At 43.1% G+C, this 27,145-nt stretch overlaps 1 protein-coding gene across 3 annotated transcripts in view; it reads right to left on the bottom strand.

The window, feature by feature from the left end:
• Positions 1–5,331: 5,331 nt before the first annotated feature.
• LOC309394530 (solute carrier organic anion transporter family member 1A2-like) overlaps positions 5,332–27,145 on the bottom strand; it is a 37,936-nt gene continuing 16,122 nt past the window's right edge. For 2 of the 3 annotated variants that reach the window (XR_014175743.1, XR_014175744.1), the window contains exons 5-16: positions 27,020–27,129; positions 24,904–25,050; positions 23,515–23,613; positions 21,196–21,429; positions 16,905–17,069; positions 16,574–16,769; positions 13,957–14,122; positions 13,046–13,230; positions 11,677–11,741; positions 11,042–11,159; positions 7,663–8,052; positions 5,332–5,537 (exon numbers count right to left, since the gene is read on the bottom strand). Coding sequence is in view for 1 of the 3 variants with exons in the window: in XM_081957826.1 (XP_081813952.1) it covers positions 7,815–8,052; positions 11,042–11,159; positions 11,677–11,741; positions 13,046–13,230; positions 13,957–14,122; positions 16,574–16,769; positions 16,905–17,069; positions 21,196–21,429; positions 23,515–23,613; positions 24,904–25,050; positions 27,020–27,129 (1,723 nt within the window). In the remaining 2 variants the exon portion in view is untranslated. Of the gene's footprint in view, positions 5,538–7,644; positions 8,053–11,041; positions 11,160–11,676; positions 11,742–13,045; positions 13,231–13,956; positions 14,123–16,573; positions 16,770–16,904; positions 17,070–21,195; positions 21,430–23,514; positions 23,614–24,903; positions 25,051–27,019; positions 27,130–27,145 lie in introns of those variants that run through there. The other variant, XM_081957826.1, reaches the window with a different exon arrangement.

Raw genomic sequence — 27,145 nt, 5'->3', positions numbered from 1 at the left:
ATGACGTCACCAGCCTCACCAGCCATAAACCTCACTGCACGTCACTGCCCCCCACTTATTCCAAAAAAGTGTATTCATACTTTCTCCTTTTCCATTGGTCTTCATCCCAAAACTGGGGGTGGAGGGGTGGGAGAGGACTTAAACATTTGGGAGCCACGCTAATGACGCAACACTCCTTTGATTGTTAGCCCTGTTGAGTGTGTGTTGCTTTTCCTTTGCATTGTCAAAATGAGTGTCTACCAATTTGGAAACAAGTGGAAAATGATGGAATTTAAGAAATGAGAAAGGGGTTCAGGATTTCTCATCCCTCCCAGTTTTTCCTCCACCGTTTTTGAGTGAAGGGTTTTGAGGAGCATAGAAGCACGTGTGAAAATCCCCACTGAAGGCTACAGACAATTCTCAGTTCTGTTTCCAGAGACTTTTTATTTATCATCTATTAAAAACAAAGGGATTTTTCTTCCCTTCACATTTCTTCCTGTTCAGCCGGTTCATTTTCTCATCCCAATCAACTAAAAAATAAAAGTGTTTGTTCTTCGGAAGTTGTCAGGGTTACATGAGTTTCTGGGCTTAAGCTAACAATTAATCATGATTAATAAAAGGTAGCGGTTTTTCCCATTCCAGTCATGTCAGACTCAAGGGTGTGGTATTCATCTCCATTTCCTAGCCAAGAAAGCCAGAAGTGACTGAAGACACTTCCGTTGTCATGTGACTAGGATGTCTACCCGATGAGGTGTCCGGAACATAGTTACCTTCTCACCAAAGTGGTACCTATTTATTTACTCGCATTTTCATGCTTTTGAACTGTTAGGTGGGCAGGAGCTGGGGCAAGTAACGGCAGCTCATTTTGTCATGTGACATTCTGATTTCAAACCCAGGCTTAGCGTATCTAACCACTGAGCCATCACGCCTGTGGTGGCTTCCTACCAGTTCGGACCGGTTCAGCTTAACTGGTAGTGTTTTGGCGGCCTGGGTTGCTGGAACCGGCAGTGACCCAGGCCTGCCACGCCCCTGAACTGGTTCCCCAGGTGGCGCCAAAGGTGCCGCCATCTTGTTTTTTGCTTCTGCAGATGCGCAGAACAATTTTTATTGTATTGCACATTTGCGCGCAGCGCCCACAAGCAAACCAGCAGTAGTGACTGCCGGAACCCACCCCTGCATCACGCCCCCTCATGATTGATAACAATAACCTTTTAAAAAAAACTATTATTACTACTTGTATGTCCATCGATCACAGGGGTTTCCCAAATCTAGATATATACTTCCCTGGTGAAGGGACTGTGCAGTTGTGCTTGCTTTAACCCAAGTCCAAGAAAACTTTACGTCATACGTCAGAGGTGTCAAACTCAAGGCCCGCGAGCCAGATCCAGCCTGCGGGGTGCTTAGATCTGGGCAACAGGGCCGTCCTGGAAACAGCGAAGGACCACCCGCAGTGCTTCTGCCAGTGAAAACAGGCTCCAAAGCTCCGTTTTCGGCTACCATGGCCTCCTGCAACCCTCTGCCAGTGAAAACAGAGCTCAAGAGGGCCGCATACGACCCTCATGTGGCCCTCCTGAGCCCCATTTTCTCTGGCCAAGGGTTGCAGGACGCTGTGGTAGCCGAAAATGGGGCTCGGGAGCTTGTTTCTGCTGACAGAACACTCAGGCCGCCATAGGCACCCCCAACACGAGTGACGTCAAGCTGGCCACACCCACCCAGGCTCCTGGAGGTCAGACACTACGCTGACACGGCCCTCAATGAAATCGAGTTTGACACCCCTGTCGTACCTGAAGGAATTAGGATGACACTGCAAAACAACAACTCTCTTACGCACAGAGAAATTTGCAAACTACAGGAGGAACACGCTGACACGGCAAAATGGCACATTGCAAACTGCAAGGAGAAACATATACGCTCAAAAAGATGGAAGCTGGCATTTTGGGAAAACTGGGAAACGATCTAGGCTGCAGGAGGTCACCAGATGTCCTCATTCTCTACAGTAGGCCAATTGTTTCCAACTGTTAAACAAACATTCGGTGCCTTAAGATACTCTGAAGTGTTTCCTAGCTTCATTAAGAGTTATGCAAGGGCTGCAAAATTCTTGGCAACCTTGTGGGGGGAAAATGGAGCAGAGGGTGGCAGGGGGGGGAGAGATCAGACTGTGTGGAAATAACAAAGAGGCGTTTCTCCGTGCTGTGAGACTTAACACAGTGTATCCTTCGCCGTTTCCCAGGGTACCTTGGCACAAAGCAAGTAACAAGAGAGAAACGCTGAAGAGGTTTTTAATTCTTGCTTAGGAGCAAGTGGATTGCATTACTATTAATGAGAGAAGGAAACCCGGAACTCTTGTTCCTGTGGAATCACCTTTGCCAAAACCCAGGGGCGATGGGAGATTTACACGGCCTGTTTCCCTGAAAATAAGACCTCCCTGGATAATAAGACCAATTGGGCTTTTGAGCGCATGCGCTAAAATAAGCGTTCCCCCGAAAATAAACCCTCCTTGGAAATATTGCAACACGGCAGCAGCCATGAGGTGACCATACTGGCTGCCTCCTGCACCTCAAAAATAATAAGACCTCCTTGAAAATAAGGCCAAGCGCTTACTTCGGGGGTCAAAAACAAAATAAAACAGGGTATAAATGAAGGAGAAATCAGAGTTTCTAGCAAAGAGCTGAGTTTTGGTTCATGTAAATCAGAGGATTAAATTGCCATTCCAGTATCAGATCTCGTGTTTCAGGAGAAGAATGAAATGTCCTGCAGCTGGCTAGCATGTTCTCTTCCCAGCATGGTAGGCTTTGCCCACGTGGAGTATAAAAATAAGGCAAATTATCATTTAAAAATAAGACCTTGTTCTCTGCCCCTAAGTATGAATCGACTACATGAATGGAACTTATCCCACAGGGTATTAAATTAGTTGTACAATAAAGCCATAAGAAACACATCCAGGTTATGAACTAGGTTCTAGTTGCTGCATCAGAATAACAGAGAGTTGGAAAGGACCTTGGAGGTCTTCTAGTCCAACCCCCTGATTAGGCAGGAAACCCTACACCACTTCAGACAAAAGGCTATCCAATATCTTCTTAAAAACTTCCAGTGTTGGAGCATTCACAACTTCTGGAGGCAAGTAATTCCACTGATTAATTGTTCTCGCTGTCAGGAAATTTCTCCTTAGTTCTGTATTGCTTCTTTCTTTGATTAGTTTCCACCCATTGCTTCTTATCCTGCCTCCGAGTGCTTTGGGAAATAGATTGACACCCCACCCCATCAGCTGCCATCTCATGCTTGTGCTTTGCAACCATTCATTATCAACTGCCATGAACTGGGGGTGGGGTGGGGGGTTGGATTGGAGGGTGGATGCATCCAGTAAAATGAAACTTCCCTATATATATTGTCACTGCGTTAATTGTTTGCTAGCTGTGCTGAGATATTACTGCGCAGGTCATAGGTCCTTATTAGCAATGATTTACTGCGCAAGCTTCTTAACACGTTTCTAATACATCACACATTCCAGAGATTTCTTCCCTTTTGTTCTTCTGTTCGTCTGCCAAGAAGGTGGGCGACAAACTGCTCTTGCCAAAATGTAACAATTAGATAGATTTGTTTATTTTCTTATTTCTTATTTTCATATTAAAAGTTTGTTTTAATTGGAACTTGTTACTGGATTTTACTTTCGCTTTCTTGAAGATATGCTGTTTGGAAAAGCCGTCGGTCTAAGACCTCATTAGCTCAGGGTGAAATTTCCCCTGACATATATATCTCTCTCTGACTATAGATCTCTGGGAACAGAAAGCAGCTGCATACAGCCTGCAGTGACCATTCTAAAAACATCTTGTTTGACTTTGATTGGACTTGTGATTGGCCCAGTGATGGGAGGCAACTCAGGGAGGGAAAAGTTGGACTTGGGAATTTGGGTGCGCGATCTTCAGTTCTGGCTATGCATTACTATACTTCACTTGACTTCTAGTAAACTATACCTTTCTCAATAAATGGAGAAGGATCGTTCTTACTTAGAGGTTCAAGCTGAAGCAGATCTTCTTTGCGGCAACCCCTCGGGTCCGTGATGGCGAACTACAGGTGACACGCAGAGCCCTCTCTGCAGGCACGCCAGCCATTGCCCCGACTCAGCTTCACCACGCGTGCGCACGCACCTCCCCCTGCCGGCTGATCTTTGTGTCCCTGCCATGCATACGTGGGGGTGGGGCACCTGTGGGGGATGCACACATTGCATTTTGGAGCCTCGTGCAGCGCCCCCTGAGCACTGCTTTGGCTTCCAGTTTAGTGCACGAGGCTTTCCAGGCCCAAAACTGACCACAAGCAGCGACATGGCAAAGTAGCAACAATGGTGCATTGGAAGATCTGTAAGAAATAACATTTGCCTGTAAGCAAGAACTGGTGGGACCATAAAACAGAAAAGGTCACAGGAAATGAAGAAGTTAAATGGCTCTGGGACTTCAGAATCCAGACAGACAGGCACCTGCCACATAACACCCCAGGCTTAACAGTTGTCGGTAAGAAAGACAAAAAAAAATCTGGATAGTGGATGTGGCAGTGCCTGGAGACAGCAGAACAGGAGGGAAAGAACTGGAGAAGATAACAAAATACAAAGACTTACAAATAGAAATAGAACGACTACGGCAAAGGCAAGCAAGGGTAGTACCAGTAGAAATGAACTCCTTGGGCGCAATCCTAAAACAACTGGAGCACCACTTGAACACCATAGGAATTGACAAATTTGCCATCAGTCAATTGCAGAAGGCGGCTTTACTTGGAACTGCTTCCATCCTGCGATGATATCTATAACACCATCAAACATCCAGATTTGCCTATCCCAGGTCCTTGATAAGGACTCGATAGGTAGAAAAAAATGCCAAACTCAGACTGAACATCTGGCTGACAATGATGATGATGATGATGATAATAATAATAATAATAAAAAAACCACCCTACTTGGAACAACTTATATCCTCCGATGTTACCTTAACAGTTCCTAGGTCCTTGGTTAGCACTCGAGCTGTTGAGCTACCAACCAGCCCCAAAGGCTGTGAATCTCACTGAAGCTTAACATAATAATAATAATAATAATAATAATAATAATAATAATAATAATAATAATAATAATAATAATAATAATAATAATAGGTGATGCACAAATTGAAGATAAGCAGCAAGAAAAAATCACAAAATACCGGGACTTGCAAATTGAAGTTGAGCGACTGTGCAAAAAGAAATCATGTGTTTTCCCGATTGTAATTGGAGCCCTTGGAGCAATACCTAAAGGGCTACCTCGCTATTTGGAAATTCTAAATTTACCTGACTTGAACATTCTGAGTCTACAAAAAACCACCCTACTTGGAAGAACTTATATCCTCCGACGTTACCTTAACAGTTACTAGGTCCTTGGTTAGGACTCGAGCTGTTGAGCTGCCAACCAGCCCCAAAGGCTGTGAATCTCACCAAAGATCAACCAGATAATAATTATTATTATTGTAGAATTGCACACATACACACAGAACACCAGCAGATCAGAACCTGGTATCAGAAGTCAATATATTTTGATTCCGCTTCCGGTTTCTGTGGACGACGGACATGTTGTCTGCCACTTGCCATCCTGGTGGGCTCCCCCTGACTCGTGGGGGGGCACAGGGTGCCTTGTAGGGGCGTCCTGCCGAGGGGGCGGCTTGCTGGAGCCCCCTGGACGGCGGCGGCCACAGGGGGGCTGCCAGCTTTGCCCTAGGCACCGGGAGGCATTTGAGGGGGTGCACATGCCATGTGCGCCTTCGTCCTGAGGAGATCAGAAGAAAATGCTCTACGTGAAGGCAACAGCAGAAATGCGGTGAGGGGGGAGTTCCCCCGGGGTCTTTTTCTTGCTTCTTGAACAACTAAGTAAATAAGGATTAGCAGTCTTTCTAAGACTCTTTGATCTTGGTAAAGTGTTAAGATTGGAGAGGGGGGTTTTTCTCTCCCCCCTCTCAGAAAAGCGGCTTTATACGATCTCACTCTCGGAGGAGAGAGAGAGAACTGGGGAAAAACCCTTTTGATATTCACTTCTTTCAAGCAATGGGATAATGACTCTCTTGAACAATTGCGAAAGAAAGAAAGTGAGCTGACCTAATAAACTATGAATGGAAACTTTTTGAATGGTTGCTCTCCGATCCCTTGAGAGGGCCGAGCCAAAATGGCGTTTCTTCCCCCGTTTTTGCTGCCGTTACAAATGAACTGTCGTCTTTGAAAAATCTTCTGGGTTGGAATTACAAAACCCCAGTGAACCCTAGAGGAATCTCTTTGTACAATCTTCCTTGGATTGGGAAAAATTGACTACAACTGGAGGGGAGCTGTATTGAAAGACTAATATCCCACATTGGACTTTGCCTGCCGGTGGATCCCCCCTGCCGGTGCACTTCTGCAGACGCCATTTTTTCTGTCTAGACTTAGAACTTTCTCTGAGTTCTGCAATGCCTGTGAAAAAGCCCCCCCTTCCTAAACCAGCCTCGGCTCCATCTTCTTCTGTCTCAAGTCCTCTTCCCCAACAAACACAACTATCTTCCTTCTTACAACCTAAAGCCTCCGAGGGGGAACAGCAGTATCAAGAAATGTTTCATCAAATGTTCCAGACACTCTTAAAGGGACAGGACGAAATAAAAAAGCAGTTGGCGGACTTAAAGGAAGAACTCAGAGAAAATCAACCACAGACTTTACAAAATAGTCAGAAAATAAATGCCCTGGAGGAGGGTGCTGTGGGGGTGGGAGAAGAGGTGAAGGCTTTACAAAAAAAAAAAAAATCTTGGGTTTGAGAACTTTATGGAAAAAATGGAATTTGAAAGGATGTCTTTCTTTCTTAGATTTCAAAATATACCTGAAATGGAGGGTGAAGATTTAAGGGAGACTATGATAACAATGTTAGCAGATTATATTAAAAGAGATAAACAACAGTTAGGGTGGGATATTGATCTGATATATAGAATCAACTCAGCATATGCTAGAACACACAATGTTCCAAGGGAAGTTCATGTTAAATTTTTTAGAAAGACTACAAGAGATGAGATTCTAGGGGTTCAAAGGGGGGAACCTTTAAGATATAAGGACAAAGAAATAACCATTTTGAAACAGATACCAAAAAGAATAAGAGATAAGAGGAAGAAATTCTTCTTTCTAACTAAAAAACTGTATGAAAAAAATATCTGGTTCAGATGGGTAATTCCAGAAGGCTTGTTGATTTTCTGGGAGGGTGGTAGAGTGAGAATTAATACAGTGGTGGAGGCAGAAGCCTTCATGGAAAAACACAAGAACCTTCTAGACGTAACAAGAGACAGTGCACAAGATATGAAGGGGGAGGAGCCATGGCTCAGCCAACAGACAAGGGAGAGGAGGCAGCAATGAGACTTAGGTCACAGAAATGAATTAAAAGTACATTGCAATTGTTAATATAATGAAATGGTTAGAAGTGATATAAAGTATGATTGAAGATGTTAAAGAAATTGAAGTAAACTTAAACTGCCAATATGTACGTAATAATGATATTCTGATATATATAAAATAAGAGAGAGATGTAAGATCCCGGGGAAACACCACCTTCCGTATGATGTAGCTGTCAAAATTTTTCTCCACACTTATGTACCCTTTTCCCCAAACTATTTGTAAAAACCAATAAAACTTTTTTAAAAAAGAAGTCAATATATTTCTTACAACCTTAACAGTAGAAATGTACCTATTTTAATTGCCTGCTATTGTCTGGAGTACTAAATGTGTGTATTCCTCAAATATGATTGAGAAACACGAAGGCATTAAGACCGCCTAGCCCTCATTGCTTTGGATACAGGTATTTTTCCTTATCAGTCTTTTCAGAGGTCTGCATTTTCATTTGCTATTGTTTCTACTGTCTCTTGCGGGGGGTCTGTACATTTCTGAAAGGTCGCCATATCCTTCTGCTCAGTTTCTTCGCTTTCTTCTTCTTTTGCTTCCAACTCTAAGTCCTGCTTTATCCGATCCTTGTTCTCTTTCCTTAAAATGAGGAGTATAAATACACACGGGATGTAGGATACGCCACGGAGAGCTGATGGCAAACCAAGGTATGACCATCTAGGAAGACAATTTGAACATTAATACAAGGCAACTTTCAGTCACTAAATCCAGAAAAACACGATTTCACAGCCAACAGATTCCACGTCATTTAAAGGTTTTCAGTTTTGCTGGCATTCTCTTTCTCTCTTTTCATAGCTGCTACCACTCTTTTTTTTTTTAACTTCAGAATTTTCCTTTTTTTAATTACCATTTTTTCGGAGTATAAGACGCACCTTTTTCCCCTCAAAAAAAAAAAGGCTGAAAAACTAGGTAAATCTTATACACTGAATACATGACTTTTTTGCCTCCCAAAACCCTGCCCCCTTCACCAAAATGGCCCTGCAGAGCCTTTAGGCGGCTTTCAGAGACCTCCTGGGGGCTGGGGAAGGCAGAAATGAGTGAAAAACGGGCTGTCTTTTGCTCAATTTTGCCCCCCCCCCCAGCCCCCAGGAGTACTCTATAAGCCTCCTAAAGGCTATGCCTGCAATTATTTTGACAAAATACGGGCCCATTTTCACGAAAAATGGGCCTTGTTTGCTCATTTGGGGGGGGCACCCCCCAGGAGCACTCTGCAAGCCCCCTAAAGGCTATTCATGCCTGTTTTTGGGGGGAGGAAATGGGTCCGTTTTTGTGAAAAACAGGCCGTTTTTGGGAGGTTTGCAGAATGCAAAAACGTTTTTTTAAAATTTACCTCTTGAAAACCTTGGTGCGTCTTATACTCCGGTGCGTCTTATACTACGAAAAATACGGTAGTTCATAATAAAAGCAAAGGTATATGTGCGATTCCTCCTACGAAAAATACGGTAGTTCATAATAAAAGGAAAGGTATATGTGCGATTCCTCCTAAAGTGGAATAAGGAACTTGACTTTTGACCACAATTGAGCCCAAAATTTCCATTGCTTTTTCCCAACAACTTGGGACCTTTCTTTCCATCGTTGTTAAGGAAATCACTGCAGTTGTTAAGTCAGTAACAAGGTTGTTAAGTGAATCTGGCTTCATCATTGATTTTGTTTGTCAGAGTGTCACAAAAGATGATCATATGACACCCCCCCCAAACAGGACAGTGAAACCGTCATAAATGCATGCTAGTTGCCAAGCATCTTAATTGTGATTATGTGGAGACTGCAATGGTCGTAAGTTGAAAAATGGTCATAAGTCACTCATTTCAGTGTCGTTCTAACTTTGGTCACTAAACAAATGGTTATAAGTTGAGGTTTACCTGTACTACAAAGTTCAATCCTGGGCCTTGAACTACTCAACATATTTATGAATGATTTGGGTAAGAAAAGGTGGAGAAGATATACTTGCCTAGAGTAGAGTAGAGTAGAGTAGAGTAGAGTAGAGTAGAATAGAATAGAATAGAATAGAATAGAATAGAATAGAATAGAATAGAATAGAATGCAATGCAATGCAAAGCAATGCAATGCAATACAATACAATACAATACAATACAATACAATACAATACAATACAATACAGTACAATAGCAGAGTTGGAATGTACCTTGGAGGTCTTCTAGTCCAACCCCCTGCTTAGGCAGGAAACCCTACACCACTTCAGACAAATGGCTATCCAATATCTTCTTAAAAACGTCCAGTGCTGGGGCATTCACAACTCCTGGAGGCAAGCTGTTCCACTGATTAATTGTTCTAACTGTCAGGAAGTTTCTCCTCAGTTCTAAGTTGCTTCTCTCCTTGATTAGTTTCCACCCATTGCTTCTTGTTCTACCCTCAGGTGCCTTGGAGAATAGTTTGACTCCCTCTTCTTTGTGGCAACCCCTGAGATATTGGAACACTGCTATCATGTCTCCCCTAGTCCTTCTTTTCATTAAACTAGGCATACCCAGTTCCTGCAACCGTTCTTCATATGTTTTAGCCTCCAGTCCCCTAATCCTCTTTGTTGCTCTTCTCTGCACTCTTTCTAGAGTCTCCACATCTTTTTTACATCGTGGCGACCAAAACTGGATGCCGTATTCCACGTGTGGCCTTACCAAGGCCTTATAAAATGGTATCAACACATTACCTGATCTTAGTATTCAGATGGTATAAAACTACATAGAATAACTACCCAAGAAGACAGAAATAAAATTCAAAATTACCCTCATGGCTTAGAGAACTGAAAGGAAGGATTCATTGAGAGGGGTTTATGAAGAAAAAAGGAAATCAATAATTTCCTTTTGAAATGATGTGATATGCTTACAATAGGAATAATTTGCTTGATAACAATATTTGGAAAAACATCCTAGAATAGTAGTGTGGACTGCATGCTAAATAATAACTTAGAGCAGGCCTTGAGTAACTGCTTTGATAGCACATTAAGAATTGAAAGGAATTCCCTGAATCTGGGGAGGAAAAGGGATGCTTCCAAAATATTGCAGAACAAGAATGAATACACATTTTTTGTCACATCAAAGGAGCAACGAACGTCTTGTTAATTAATGTTCCATCTGAAAGAAGATCAAAGACAGTAAGGAACCCTCACCTTAAAGCCTTCACTAATATATTTGTTTGTTTTATTAAATTTACATAAATGAGGACCAAAGTACAAAGGGCCTATTTCCAAGATTCTGCTGTGTAAATATCCCTTACATACTACAGTGTGAATCTGCAAGAATCTTGCTTTCTAGGTATCCTATTTCCCCGAAAATAAGACCTCCCCGGATAATAAGCCCAATTGGTGTTTTGAGTGCATGTGCTAAAATAAGCCCTCCCCCCAAAATAAGCCCTCCCCCCAAAATATAGCAACACAGCAGCAGCCATGAGGTGACCACGCTCGCTGCCTCCTGCACCCCAAAAATAATAAGACCTCCCTGAAAATAAGGCCAAGCACATTTCGGGAGTCAAAAGAAAATAAGACCCTGGATTATTTTCGGGAAACACAGTAGTGAGCTTCGGTGATTTGACAGAATGATTCAATCAGACTAGAGTATATTCAATAAAGAAAGGAAAGCTTTGATGCAGAAGTGGATTATATGAGACAACAGTGACAATAATCCAATAGCCATACCTGTATGTGTCAGTGTCATACATCCGGCATGCCCCTATTCCACCACATGGCTTTGTTCCCCATTTCAAACAGGTGCTGTCAATCATAGCTCCAAAATAAATTGGTGATGGGATTCCAGCTACATGGGATAATATGACATAAAGACAAGAAAAGTCTTTTTCAGTTACCAAAGTGTTTTTCTATTTGTGATATAAAACTGCTTTCTTGCACACTATTTCCCTTTCAGATGGGAGCTACTAGCATTGAGAACCAGATAACTGTAGTACTTAAGGCATCCGGCTAAAAACCAGGAGACTGTGAGTTCTAGTTTTGCCATAGGCCATTTTTGTAGGATTGCTTCACAAGTTAGTCCCAGGGGTTATGATTTCCTCTTACCTATTCCCTCTCTGGAGTGCAGCTTAGCAGTTAGCACTTAGCACTTAGACTTATATACCGCTTCACAATGCTTTACAGCCCTCTCTAAGCAGTTTACAGAGTCATCCTATGGCCCCCAACAACCTGGGTCACCCACCTCAAAAGAATGGAAGGCTGAGTCAACCTTGAGCCTGATGAGATTTGAACTGCCAAAGTGCAGGCAGCCGGCAGTCAGCAGAAGTAGCCTGCAGGACTGCATTCTAATCATGGCTCTCTCTTACCTAAAAGTCTTTCTGCCAGGGAGTGGAGACCAACACCAAATGACTTCTCCTCAGGTTTTAGGGATCTGGAGAACAAGAGCAGTTATGAGAAATGAATCAGACTATCAATAGCACTTAGACTTATATAATGCTTTGCAATGCTTTACAGCTTTCTCTAAGCAGTTTACAGAGTCAGCATATTTTCCCCAACAATCTGGGTCTTCCTTTTCCCACCTCGGAAGGATGGAAGGCTGAGTCAACCTTGAGCTGGTCAGGATCGAACTCCTCGCTCTGTGGGGCAGAGTTAGCCTGCAACTCTGCGCCACCACAGCTCATAACGTTTGTTGATAAGAACAGAGTTGCCTGCACTATTCACGCCTACTTTTCGTTGATAAGCCACAATAGAGATTGGAAGAATGAACAACACATCCTTGAGCTTGCATAATTTTTTTTTGCTCCTCCCTATTTTTCTACTGCTGGGCAGAAAAGCCCACTGACAAACCAGGAACATGCCAAATCTCCATTGTTTGCATCAACCATATTTCTCCTAAATGGGGAGATTCTTTCGCTGACCTGCCAAAATATGCTCTAATCTGTACCTTTCATCCATGGGCTAAAATGTTAGATTCATTCAGGGGGGAAAATCAATTTACCTTTGCTACTGGTTCGCAAATGTGAGCGCACATACCACCTCTGCCCATGCACAGGACCTTCCAGACATGTGCAGAGCGTTAAATTGGGATGAGCCTGCTACTGAGCGCGCCTGCAAAGGTAAGTAGAACAGCGGGGGGGTGGGGGGCGAATCTGCTGTGCCAGGCGATTTAGATTAGCTAGAAAGCAGGAAATGCAACGATTCTAGCTAATATAAATTGTGTGTCACAGCTGATTGTCGGAAATACCAGTTCGCCCGAACCGGTAGCATTTTTTTTTCCACCCCTGGATTCATTTTTCTAACCCAAACACAGAACAGAATACAGCATAAAAAACAGAGTACAGCACACAAAATGCAGCGTACAAAATAAAGAACAGCTGAGTTGGAAGGGACCTTGGAGGTCTTCTAGTCCAACCCCCTGCTCAAGCAGGAGACCCTACACCAGGGGTGTCCAAACTTGGGAACTTTAAGACTTGTGGACTTCAACTCCTGGCTGGGGAAATCTGGGAGTTGAAGTCCACACGTCTTAAAAGTTCCCAAGTTTGGACACCCCTGCCCTCTACCTTCCAGACTAATCTGTCTAATCTCTTTTTAGAAATCTCCAGTGTTGGAGCCCCCACAACTTCTGGAGGAAAGTTGTTCTACTGATGGATCGTTCTCACTCACAGAAAATGTCTCCTTCATTCTAGCAACAGAGACCAGATCTTGAAACAGGGTTTGCCCTTCCCCCTTTCTTACCTTATAAGAACCATGTAACCTGGCATGGCTCCAAAGGAATAAATCAAACAGCAGATTAAGGATAAAATTAAGAAATAATGCAGCATTGTGTCACAGGTCTTCTCTCTGTTGCACTGTCCCGGCAGAGCCGAACCATTTCCCCATAGAAATCCCGGTGCTGAAATGCAGGAACAGTTTGTAAGGACCTGTCAAAACATCAGCAGAAAGAATTTAAGGTTGTATTGTGAGTAGCCTGCTCTTAATCTCCAGTGGAGACTGTTGGTGGCCTTATAGTCTCAAGTACCAACACTCTCACATCACTGGCAGGGCAGAGCCCAATGCTCCTGTTGCTGAGCAAGACAGTTGTTAAGTGAGTTTCGCCCCATTTTGCCACCTTTCTTGCCACCGTTGTTAAGTGAATCACCGCAGCTGTTAACTTTAGTTGCACAGCTGTTAAGTGAATCTGTCTTCCTCATTGACTTTGCTCATAAGAAGATCCCCAAAAGTGATCCCTTGACCTTGGGACACTGCAACCATCTTCAACACGAGTGTTATTCTATTCAGCTGGCCCGCAGTGCCTCCGCCAGCATAAACGGAGCTCGGGAGGGATGTGTGGACCCTTCCTGACCTCCGTTTTCACTGGCAGAGGGTTGCAGTCATAAACGGAGCTTGTGATGGCCACGGGCAGCAATCCCAAGCTCTGTTTTGGTTGGCATAGGGTTGCAGGAGGCCGCCACAGCCAAAAGGAAGCTTAGGATTGCTGCCCGTGGCCGTTTTTGCTGGCAGTGCACTCAGGCCATCCCAGGCGCCCCGGACAAGAGTGATGGCAAGCTGGCCACGCCCACCCAGGCCACGCCCACCCTGTCCCCCCAAGGTCAAACATAACCCTGATGCGGCCATCAATGGAATCAAGTTTGACACCCCTGCCTTACTATGTTTTTCCCAGTTCCGTTGGATTCGCTGCATCCAGCAAGGCAAGATGAAACATAAGCAATTCCGTTCTCCCCACAAACAGGGTCCCAAGTCTTTGTAGAGCAATTGCAGTGGCGGTTACAGTCAGCATACAAGTATGCATCTGTGTAGGACAGCTGTTCTATCCTGAAAAACACACACAAAGTTGAACAGAACACACGTGCAGTAAAAGAGAAAGAACCTCTTGGAAATGACACACTTGGTGGCTTCATGACTTCAAATACGTTTGATGAAGATTTAAGGAATTATAAAATGCACAGGTACAGTATAGGTGGTACCTTGCTCAATAGTAGTAACTGTGAAAGGGCTCTTGGAATCCTAGTGGACAACCATTTAAATAGGAGCCAGCCATGTGCAACAGCTGTCAAAAGAGCCAACACAGTTCTAGGCTGCATAAACAGAGGGATAGAATCAAGATCATGTTAATACCATTTTATAATGCCTTGGTAAAGCCACACTTGGAATACGGCATCCAGTTTTGGTCACCACGATGTAAAAAAGATGTGGAGACTCTAGAAAGTGTGCAGAGAAGAGCAACAAAGATGATTAGGGGACTGGAGGCTAAAACATATGAGGAATGGTGGCAGGAACTGGGTATGTCTAGTTTAATGAAAAGAAGGAGTAGGGGAGACATGATAGCAGTGTTCCAATATCTCAGGGGTTGCCACAAAGAAGAGGGAGTCAAGCTATTCTCCCAAGCACCTGAGGGCAGGAAAAGAAGCAATGGGTGGAAACTAATAAAGGAAAGAAGCAACTTAGAACTGAGGAGAAACTTCCTGACAGTTAGAACAATTAATCAGTGGAACAGCTTGCCTCCAGAAGTTGTGAATGCCCCAACACTGGAAGTCTTTAAGATGTTGGATAGCCATTTGTCTGAAATGGTATAGGGTTTCCTGCCTAGGCAGGGGGTTGGACTAGAAGACCTCCAAGATCCCTTCCAACTCTGCTATTGTATTGTATAATATGAAATTAAGCAAATTCTTCACGATTGGATGATCCTCTTTGTGGAAGACTATCTTTCGGCTTGAATAGGGAAATTCAGCCGAATGGTTCACATTCAACAATCCGTGTTGATTGCTTGAATTAGAACAACAAATCAGTCCATTTTGTTCTGAATCAGACCAATTTGATGAATTGGGTTTTTTTTTTTTTGCAAATGTCTCGTTGCCCAACTAGGTAACATCATCAGTGCTACCAGTAGAAGGGAGCAAAACCCTTCTAGCATTGATGCTGTTACGTAGTTTGGTAATGAAACGTCTGCAAGAAAACTACCAAGCTCAAAGAGCACCAAGGACACGACAGTTCAAGCCTGAGCTACAAATGTTCTCTTCTCTCTTGTAGTTCTTTCGTCAGTAACATGGACACTTTTTTGCGATGGCCTTCTTCATTTTCATTTTCGTGCTCAAACTGGGCAGACTGAATAAATAACAGAATGACAGAGCCTTTGACAGCCCCTTAGATACTGGAATACTACTACTGCTGTACTAACTGAGCTGGAAGGGACCTTGGAGGTCATCTAGTTCCACCCCCTGCTCAGACAAATGGTGGCCCAATCTCATTTTGAAAACCTTGAGGGTTGGAGCACCCACAATTTCTGGAGGCAAGTGGTTCCACTGATTAATTGTTCTAATAGACAGGAAATTTCTCCTTAGTTGTAGGTTGCTCCTCTCCTTGGTTAGTTTCCACCCGTTGCTTCTTGTTCTGCCTTCGGGAGCATTGGGGAATAGGTTGACTCCTTCCTCTTTACGACAGACCCTTAAACAATGGAACATTGTTACCATCTTAACAACTATCAAATACTACCAAAACAAATTAACAAATTAACCCAAAACAAATAATACCATCTTAACAAATATCTTAACAAAATAACAGAGTTGACAGGGGCTGTGGAGGTCTTTGACTGTGTTTCCCCAAAAATAAGACAGGGTCTTGTTTTCTTTTGACCCCCCAAAATAAGTGCTTGGCCTTATTCTTGGGGAGATCTTACTATTTTTGAGGTGCAGGAGGCGGAGAGCATGGTCACCTCACGGCACACAACCACCATTCAGCTGTTCATCCCTGAAGCCATGCCCCACGCTTCCAGTCATGCTTCCCAGAACTCTGCTCCATGCCATCAGCCCAGCCATGCCACTGCGACCGGATGTCCCGTCACCGCCATCACCTCCCTATTCTTCGCTAATGGCTTTTGTGGCTGCCATTGGCATGACAGAAGGGGTGCGATGGCTAGGGGTGCAGGAGCAGCCATTGGGTGAAGGCATGTGGGGTGCGTGGGGTATGATCCCTGCTCCCTTCCCCCCCTCCTCACCTCGTGTTTGTGTGATCCCCGCTTCCCATGCGTTTAAATATTTTCAGGGAGGGCTTATTTTTAGGGAGAGGGCTTCTTTTAGTGCATGCGCTCAAAGGCCTGATTGGGCTTATTATCCAGGAGGTCTTATTTTGGGGGAAACAGGGTAGTCAAGTGCTTGAAGGAGACACGGTTGGTTCCTTTTCAATTTCACGAATGAAACAAATTGCTCTTGACTGGCGATATCGGCTCCTGTGAGGCAACTTGGAATAAAGGCCGGATCAGATATGCACCCTTCATAAGAGACGCTTAAACCAGCCACAGAACTGTTCTTGCAGAACATCGCAAAAGCAGAGAAATAGATGAGATATTCGATCAAGGAACTCCAAAACCCAATGTGGGCCGCTTGATATATGTTGATCTTGAACGTCTTCATCATCAGGCCTCCAAAAAAGTATCCAGCACATATGATTGGTAAATTGTATACACCTAGAATAAGAGACAGCGGGGGGGGGGGGGAACAGGTTTTTGATTCCCTCAAGATCTTCCCGCCAGTTTCGTTGCCTCCCGTGTCCACACTCCCACTCAGACACCCCCATTCTCACCCACATCTATCCAGTTTACCTATGTAGAAAATGGCGTCCGATGCCGAGATTCCATATTGCTGTTCCAAATATTTGGGCATAAAAGTAATCATCCCAATCCAAGCGCTGAATTGAAATACGGTAATACAAAGGAAAAGCATGTAAACCCGATTGTGATATAGACTCTTCAGGTAAGGAACAAAATCTGGAAACCAAACCGAAAAACAAAAGGATCTCAGCTTCTTGGCACTCTTCGGTTCCAATGGAAGTTTTGCTTCCTACACTTTCTCTCCCTTATGTATATACTAGCCGATAACTAGGCGTTGCCCGGGTATTTATTTATAGGGGGAAAATGTCCGGCCCAAACGTAATTTCGTTTTTTTTTTTTTCAATTTTATTAACAAACATGTAAAATGCACACACACACAAAACTTAGACGTACAACACATTTACACAATGCAATACAAACAGGAGCTTCCTGTTCTTTCTAGTAGCAATTATCAATTGATAGTGCTCACCTTATATTATTTCCCATTCAATTGTATTTCATTTGGGTTTCACCATTCTTTCTTACTTTACTCGTAACTATTATTTTTGAGTTTTGTTACATTCCTTCATTGAATCTTGTTTCTTTCCTCCATCCACCTATACCATTTATCCCATATCTGGTGGAATTCTGATTCCTCTTTTCCCTGAATTTCTTTAGTTTGTCCATTTCAGCACAATCCATAACCTTTCTTATTATTTCATCTTCACTTGGAGTTAGTTTGTTTTTCCATTTCTGGGCAAAGGCAATCCTTGCCGCCGTAATTATATGTAGTATTAAATACTGGATTTCTTTTTTGTATTTCGCAGACATTATTCCTAATAAAAAAAATTCAGGTTTCCATTCTATTTTAACCCCCGTTATTGCCTCCAGTCAATTTTTGAAAAACTAGAAAACAAAAAGAGCAACAAGAATGTATGCAAAAGGAACTTATGGAAGCCGAAGATGAACTCCAGAAAGACCCAAAGAATAAAATTAAAAAAGAAAAAAGAGAAATAATTAAACATAAGATCAACTTAATAAATCAAAAGGAATTAGCACAGAAAATTAAAGCAGCCAGACAAAATTACTTTGAACAAGCCAACAAGCCTGGACGATGGCTGGCATACAGACTGAAGAATGAAAGAGAAAAAAGGATGATATATCAATTAAAAGATGATGAGGAAAGAATTCAATACAAAGCGGAAGAAAAGAAGCATATTATTCATAAATACTTCACAAAACTATACGCACAAGATAGTATGGAAGAAAACAAAATAAAACATTATTTAAACACAGAAAAGATAACACCAATCTCAAAAGAGCAAAGGGAGGCAATAAACAGGCCAATAACGTTAGCCGAAGTGGAATTAGTCTTGAAAAACCAGAAAAATAATAAAACCCCAGGACCAGATGGAATACCGGTGGAGCTATACAAATATAGTAAAATAATATTGGAAGAGCTAGGAGTGGAAATGTTTAATGAAGTTTTAGGAAAAGCCAAGATACCTGAATCATGGACAGAAGCAATAATATTGCTGATCCCAAAAGAAGAAACCAGCCTACAAGAAATTCAAAACTACAGGCCAATTTCATTACTAAACTCCGATTATAAAATATTTGCAGCAATTATGGCAGGAAGAATTAAACAGGTTTTAAATGAACGAATACACCAAGACCAAAACGGATTTTTACCTCAGACACATTAGAAATAATACGAGAATCATCCTATATATAATAGAGTACTATGAGGCGCATCCAGAAAAACAAATGGTACTGGTTTTCCTTGATGCACAAAAAGCATTTGACAACGTAATTTGGAAATTTATAATAACACTATTGGATGAGATGAAATTCAGAGAAAAAAATTATAAAAATGATAGAAGGATTCTATAAGAATCAGACAGCCAAAGTTCTGATGAATGGAGAATTAACAGAGAAGATTGAAATAAAAAAGGAGTCAGACAGGGATGCCCCCTCTCTCCTTTGCTGTTTATATTGACTTTGGAAATTTTATTAAATGAAATTCGGAAGGACCAGGGAATAAAAGGTTTAAGACTCAAAAATGAAGAATATAAGGCCCAAGCCGATGCCGATGACTTAGTATTTGTTCTAGAGGACCCATTAGAATCCAGCCTGAAATTAATTCAAAAATTAGAAGAATATGGCGAAGTGGCAGGACTAAAGATCAATAAAAACAAAACAAAAATGATAACCAAGAACATGACCAAACGTAATTTCTAATGTTGGATTTTCCCCCTTACCAGAGGGAGCCCCCTTGTGAAGTACTGTAAAGCCATTACCATGGCAACTCCACTATGCTGTACAGTAGAAGCCATTTTATGGCACAACAGGCTGTATCTTAACAGAACACACACCCCGAGGGGTTACCTCCATAATATTTGTTTCCAGAGGGTAAGTCATCTGTATACCAAATTTGGTTGAAATTGCTTGAGGCGCTCCAGATTATGCTAGAACACACACACACACACACACACGCACACACACACACACACAGCCATTTTTATATACAGTAGATAGATAGGGATCGATTTGGTCTAGTGGTTAAAGCAACAGGCTAGAAACCAGGAGACCAATGGTTCACAGCTGGCCTCAGGCACAAAAGCTGGCTTAAAAAAAACCTTGGGCCAGTCATTCTTTCTCAGCCCAACCTACATCACAGGGTTGTTGTTTTTGGGTCAAATAGGAAGAAGGAGCATTAGGTATGTTCGACCCCTTGATTTGTTTACAAAAGTAATAAAGGTGATATATAAATTAAATAAATACATTACCACTGATTTCAAGATTGGCTACACATTAAAACAGCAGAAATACATTCTGCTTCTCCATTGAATGGGAAGCAGGTTCTTGTAGGAAAAGATTGTTCTCCCCCCCTTCTCTTTCCCCCCTCCTTTCCTCCCCCCCCTCTCTCTTCTAGAATAGAATAGAATTCTTTATTGGCCAAGTGTGATTGGACACACAAGGAATTTGTCTTTGGTGCATATGCTCTCAGTGTACATAAAAAGACAAGATACATTCGTCAAGAATCATAATGATAATTAATGATAGTCATAGAGTACAAAAGGTTCCGGAGTTCCAAAGACTGGTCCCTCCCATGGTCACATTTTGGGTCCAGCTGTAGCATTCGTGGCAAATGTAATTTATTATTAAATTATTTTAAAGGTTTCAGTCAAGAAAAGCCCATCACACCCATATGGAAATAAAAGTACTTACGGTATGTTTTTTCCCCTTAATTCCATTTCTGAATTTTGTGCTTGATGTGTAAAAGAATGTAACTTGGACTTTGGGTTTTACAGATTAGATTGACAGATCTTTATAGAAATGACTTGTTCTTATTATTATGCAAAAGCAAAAAGCTGCGATTTGATGTTAATGCCCTGTTCTACTGCAACAGGGAGAGTCAGAAATCAATGCTTCTTTTTCTTTTATTTTCCCTACCTTTCCTCATTTCTCTTCTGACCGAGGCTTCCCAAGAGCATGAAGCAAACTCCTGGTCCCGACAAAAAACGCTTTTATTAATTTCCTGGGAATTCTGCTCATTCACATCCAGCAAAGTCTTTTGAGGGGGGATTTACAGTCACAGACCTTCTCTGGCTTGGAGAGCTGCCAGGCTGATATCTGCAAAACTTGGCAAGGAGTCTCAGAGAGTCACGAACCAATTAAGCGAACTAATCATCTCCTGCAAACTCCACTCCCCTTTCGCTCCTCTTTTATTTCATCTGGGAGGAGCCATTTATTGTCCCCCTGTGGTCTTATTCTCAAGTCAATCTCTGTTCTTTAGCCGTTCCCTTCGTCTGGCAACTCTGCGCATGCGCACACTGGGAACAGGCTCCAGCTGTTCGTCTGCCTCACTGATGTCTGACTCTGAAGGCAGCTGAAAACTGGCCTACGGCTCTGGCCCCTTATTTGCCTCTGACACAGAGCCCTCATCCAAGCCCTCCACAGACTCCAGGACTGGCCCAGGTTCCTCCCCAACTTCCTCATTCTCCGAATCTGCTACCGGCTCTGCTGCCCACTAGCGGGCCAGAACAACGTCTCTCTCACCCTTCCCCTCGCCTTTCCCTGCTCCTCTATTCATGTCCCTATTTTGCATTTTATAATACTTTACAACCTAATACAAAAATGTTTGAAAAGGAAAGCAAAGCAAAGTGCAACATCTTCAGCCTTTTTAACAAAAAACAAAAACCTTGGTCCACTGTTGTGTATTTGTTATTGACTGGGATTTTACAGATAGTGTGTTTTGGGGGGTTTGTTTGTTTGTTTTTTGCTTGTTTGTTTTGCTCACCCTTGGAAAGTTCACGTAGTTTTATTTTTGCCTGGCTCGTGTTTTCTGCTTGTAGGAGGGTTTTGTTTCTCTTGGCTGTCACATCAGTGTTGTTTTCTTCCCCTTCTTTTATCAGAGTCTCGGGCAAGAAGCAGAAAGGGATTGCCACAAGGAAATTTGCAAAGGCACATACTAGAACTCCCAGCCACCAAGCACCGACCCAACGGGCATCCATGAGGTTTATCATCACCTCCTCTGGTGAGAAAAGAAGTTTAAGAGTCATTCGTTAGGCTTAGGGGTTGTGTGGGATGCATTTATAGAGAGAGGGAAGGTAGAGACAATGGGGAAAGGTGTTACCAAAGTCTTCCTTCTTTATTAATTTTTATCTTCAACACAGAACTCCCACTTTTTAAATATTTACCATATTTTTTGGAGTATATGACGTTCCGGAGTATAAGATGCATCTTAGTTTTTGGGCAGGAAAATAAGAAAAAAAGACCTGCCTCTGCCTATCAGCATCCATGGTATTCATCTGGCTAGCGTCCTGTCAGTGTGTGAGAGAGTTGAGGGCTGTTTGGAAACAGACAGTATTTGCTGTGTGAGCAACAAGGAAGGAGACAGCAAGGAGCCAGGGCGTGGCTTGTTCTGTACAAAAGCTGCATGCTGTGCTGATACCTGAAACTAAAACTGAAAGTAAAGCTTCTCTCCTCTGCTGAACTACCACATTGGAAAACCTGCTTTTGGTATTGTATATTTTCTTAATGTGCTATATTATATATAAAGAGAAATTATTGAATCCTGTTGATTCAGTTACTTGTGTGTGCTTTCTGAATGTGATTGCTGCTGCAAACTCTGACACGTCCTTGCAGCAAATAGCGAACAGCCAGGTCAGCTTCAGCACATTATTGCACCCTGATTCAGCTTGAGCAGCTGATTGGTGGGCGGATTTGCCTCCTGGAATACCTCCAATCAGCTGTTCCAGGCTGCAGGGATTGCCACAGACCATCGTCTCTTCCGTGCCTTGGATTGTTGGCTACATTTGGTGTATAAAACGCAACCGAATTTTCACTCTCTTTTGGCGGGAGGTGGGGGGAATGCATCTTATACTCAGAAAAATATGGTACTCAGTTTTGTTTCTGGTTTTTAAGCCATTTTTGTGAGCACTGTTTCTCTGCAAATGTGTTAGAGGAAAGGCTCCATTCTTTCCCCGGTGCATTGTGGGGCAAGGTGGCCCCTGGCGGGAATAATAGAAAGCTAGCACCAGGCTGGGAAACTTCCACTTGTGTGAACTTCAGCTTCCAGAATTCTCAGCAAAGGCCAAACTGGTTGGGGAGTTCTGGGAGTTGAAGTCCGTACATCTGGAAGTTGCTAAGAATGAGAAACTCGGTTCTGTGTTTCCCTGTTCTTTGGTTTGGTTCTATACTTATCTTGGTTAACCTTTAACATGGGATCAGATTCAATAGATTGTAGCTCCCAGAAATTCATGCCGTTTAATGAAATTTGGTCAGAAAAAGTGCTGCTGGTTGTTGCTGCCCTAGACCAGAGATCGGCAACCTTAAACACTCAAAGAGCCTAACACAAAGGTCCTAACCGGAAGCCCCTCCCCCCACCATTCAATTTTGGAGACAACCAGAAGTCTGGTTCCACCCACCATAGAGTCTCCTCCTAGCACGGCCTCCTTTTTCCTTTTACTAACTAGAGACAGGGAGCCACAGTAGAGGAATGAAAGAGCCACATGCGGCTCGAGAGCTGCAGGTTGTTGCTGATACTGATTCCCTCCTGCAATGGTTTTGTATTTTAACTGAGAGAGAAAGAGAGAGACAGACAGACAGACAGAGATGACTGGACAAATGGACAGACGGATAGAAGAGTAGATGGAGGGATGGATGGATGGATGGATGGATGGATGGACAGGCAGATGGACAGACAGGCAGACACAATATATAATAATGATGTAGCTTTTCCATATATCAGAGTGATGCTGCTCTCCACATGTTTAGGGGAACATCAACTCTTATCCTTTCTAGCCAACATGGAAAGAATTAGGTTTGGGGTTCAAATTGTCAGGACGGCCAACCTGTAAAGGTCAAAATCCGCCATTTTCAGTGTCATGATGTCACTGTCCAAGGTCAGTGATGGATCCATAATGACTCACGTCGACCTTAATAATCAGGCCGCTGATTACTTCCATTCATGACGAAGCAAAGTGAAAATAGTCACTGTAACAACTGGTTTTAAAGACTAACTAATACTCCAACACTAGAAAGGTCAGAATGGCATGCGTGGAATGCGTTTTTCTAGGGATTATTGCTTATAGATTTTGCTGAGCAATTGCCTTACCCAGGTTTATGAATCCAATATCCACGTACAATTGCGCACAATAGGAGCCAATCATTAAACCAAGTAAAGGCCCCAAGACAGTTGCTATTTGTAGACAGCCTAAAAAGGGAGTGGAAAGAATTCGAACTTGTTAAAATAGTCCATTGCAGACATGTACATAAGCAGCCTAGCTGGCACGACAATGTCAGAATACACTTTTCTGCGTTCTAACAAAGTATCTCGGTGGTGCAGTGGTTAGAGCACTGGTGCACTGCAGGCCACTTCTGCTGATTGCTGTCTGCCTGCAATTGGGCAGTTCAAATCCCACCAGGCTCAAGGTTAACTCAGTCTTCCATCTTTCGGAGGCGGGTGAAATGAGGACCCAGATTGTTGGGGGGCAATAGGCTGACTCTGTAAACCGCTTAGGGAGGGCTAAGGAAAGTGTCTGTTCTGACGCAGTTCCCCAAAAACAACAAATCCTCTGAACTGAAGTCAAAGATTCATCTATTAGGAGCACCAGCAGCCCTGGCAAAAAATTTCTCTCTCAATGAAGTCCATCAGGCTGGAAGATGAATACCTGTCTGCCACATCTACTCATCTCTGCCCCCTGCCTTTTATCCCCAGAGCTAGGGTGGGGCTTTGCTAGCAGCAGTGGCTCTTCCGTCCCAAGGACCGGCCCATAGATTTCCACTACTCTCCTCTCCTCTGCCTTCTGTGCATTCGCGTGTCAAGCACTGGACCCAGCTGTCCCTCCTCTTCCTCATCAGCCACCACTAGACCTAGGGGTGTTGACTCTCTATCTGAGGACTGACGGATGGCCCAGACTCCACCCCCCCTCTCTCTCTGCCAGCTCCATTCCCTCTTCCCCCTTGGAGCTCTCAGGATTTCTTGATGCTGACCCTGACTCCCATGCCATGTCCTCTGATTCAGCTGCTGGAGGGGGTGGGGCGGCCAATAGGCCACAACAGTGTTGCCATGACTGTGACTTACAATTTCCTTCCAGCTTCCCCATTGAGTTTGCTTATTGGAAGTGGCAGGAAGTCAAATTCAGAATCACATGAGGTCCTGCTTAATGACCCACAATTACTGTTTAACAACAACAATGGGGGTTGTTGTCGGTAAGACAGCACGCTTTATGATTGCATCACTTAACAATAGGAATTCCAGTTCCAACTGCCCTCATAACTCAAGTACTATCTGTATAAATAAATTGTATTTCCTGAGCACTGTGGTTGCACTGGAAAGGTACTACATCAGATGTAGCTAAAGTGAAAAATCCCAGCATCCTTTGATGGCTGAGACTGCTGGAAGTTGTGATTAGGTGCTACAAATTTCTTCCTCCTTGGTTATAAAAGCCTTTTTTTTAAAGGGGGGGTTAAAAATATGATATGTGGACATTTGCAGACTTACCTATGTAGAATGGAGAATTCTCTGCTCTTGCAAAATCTTCTATGTAGGAGATGCCTAAAGGTGCGATGGGAGTTTCGCCTATTCCTCGTATGATGTTTCCTATCAGCACAGAGACCCACATCAAAGATCCTTCTTGTTCCTCACATTCTAAAAAGGGCAAGAAAGAAGCAGAAACAATAAACCGAAAACTGTGCAAGGGGGATGTTCATAGAAGCAAGACTGTTGATGCTTTTCAGTGATCAATAAGGAAATGGATGTGTATCAGCGACAAAAATTATCTGTAAATAACCGAGCACAGTTGTCTGCACAGTATAGTGTACTTTCCTTGTTCGTTTGTACAGATAGTTCTCAACTTACTGTTTTGACCAAGTTTTCCCAAGAGCATGAAGCAAACTCCTGGTCCCGACAAAAATCCCCTTTTATTAATTTACTGTGAATTCTGCTCATTCACATCCAGCAAAGTCTTTCAATGGAGGATTTACAGTCACAGACCTTATCTGGCTTGGAGAGCTGCCAGGCCGATCTCTGCAAACTTGGTAAGGAGTCTCGGAGAGTCATGTACCAATTAAGCTAACTTATTGCAAACTCCACTCCCCTTTCGCTCCTCTTTTATTTCCTCTGGGAGGGGCCATTCATCATCTACCTGTGGCCTTACTCCCAAGTCAATCTCTGTTCTTTAGCCGTTCCCTTTGTCTGGCAACTCTGCACATGCGCACACTGGGAACAGGCTCCAGCTGTTCGTCTGCCTCACTGATGTCTGACTCTGAAGGCAGCTGAAAACTGGCCTACGGCTCTGGCCCCTTCTTTGCCTCTGAAACAGAGCCCTCATCCAAGCCCTCCCCAGACTCCAGGACTGGCCCATGTTCCTCCCCAACTTCCTCATTGTCTGAATCTGCTGCCAGCTCTGCTGCCCACTAGCGGGCAGCAGAGCTGGCACCCCCGGGCTCTGTCTTATTTCTCCTACAGCTATTGGTTGACTTGCTATGATGTCACAGAAGATCCAGGAAACCTAATGTTAACAACCATCAAACTCAACTGGACTAGTGTTGATTCATGCTATACAGTATTAAACATCATCTAAACACTATATAAAACACTATTTAAAAAGATGTTGAGACTCTAGAAAAGGTGCAGAGAAGAGCAACCAAGACGATTAGGGGACTGGAGGCTAAAACATATGATGAATGGTTGCAGGAACTGGGCATGGCTAGTCTAGTGAAGAGAAGGACCAGGGGAGACATGAGACCAGTCTTCCAATATTTGAGGGGTTGCCACAGAGAGCAGGGGGTCAAGCTATTTTCCAAAGCCCCTGGAGGCCAGACAGGGGATAATGGATGGAAACTGAACAAGGAGAGATTCAACCTGGAAATAAGGAGGAACTTTCTGACAGTGAGAACAATCAACCAATGGAACAGAAGTTGCCTTCAGAAGTTGTGGGAGCTTCATCTCTGGAAGCTTTCAAGAAGAGACTGGACTGCCATCCTTCAGAAGTGGGGTAGGGTCTCCTGCTTGGCTGTGGGGTTGAACTAGATGACCTACAAGGTCCCTTCCAACTCTGTTAATCTGTAATTATCAGTTAAACAGGCTTTGTTAGGGATGTAACCCTAGGCTTGGCTTGGCAATGTATATATAAGCTATGATTGTAACAAATGTATCTATTACTTTAAATGCTAAAGAGATGTAATTGGTTTGTTAACTCAAGCAGCCATAAGAGGGAGCCAGATTGACTGTTAGCTCTCTGTTTGTTAGACGCTGATCGGTGTATTGCGAGGTACTGTGGTTTGCTACTGTTAGCTGTTTTTTTGTGCTAAACTGAGAATATTGATAACTGACTGACTGAACCATGTATGACTTATACTGTAAATTGAACTCTGAATACCTCTATATTTTCACATAGTAAACTAATATATTTTATACTATTCGGTGTCCCTGTATGTTGGTTTGTGCGTGTTCTTCCATACCACTCTCATTATGCCTCTCTGCACATTCGCTCTCCTAACGGGGAGCTTACTTACTTAACAGGCTTGTTTATGCTTTAGTTGCTCTGATCTCCTTCTACCACTGAGACAGAAAAGTAATGTAGAGGAAGCTAAATGGACCAAAAGGGGAACTTTACCTTTTGAAGATAAAAAGGAAGATTGGGACATGTCACTTTGATTTGCAAGGCAAACTGCCATAGTTGAAGAAACATTTTCAGAAGAGGAAGCAGACTTTTCATACTGGTACCTGTGAATCAAAATAA

The sequence above is a fragment of the Natrix helvetica genome (genome assembly GCF_964273705.1).
Source record: "Natrix helvetica genome assembly, chromosome: 6".
In the NCBI taxonomy this organism is placed as follows: Eukaryota; Metazoa; Chordata; class Lepidosauria; order Squamata; family Natricidae; genus Natrix; species Natrix helvetica.
The sequence above is the reverse complement of the archived record's forward strand: the minus strand, read 5'-3'. Positions and strand labels throughout refer to the sequence as shown.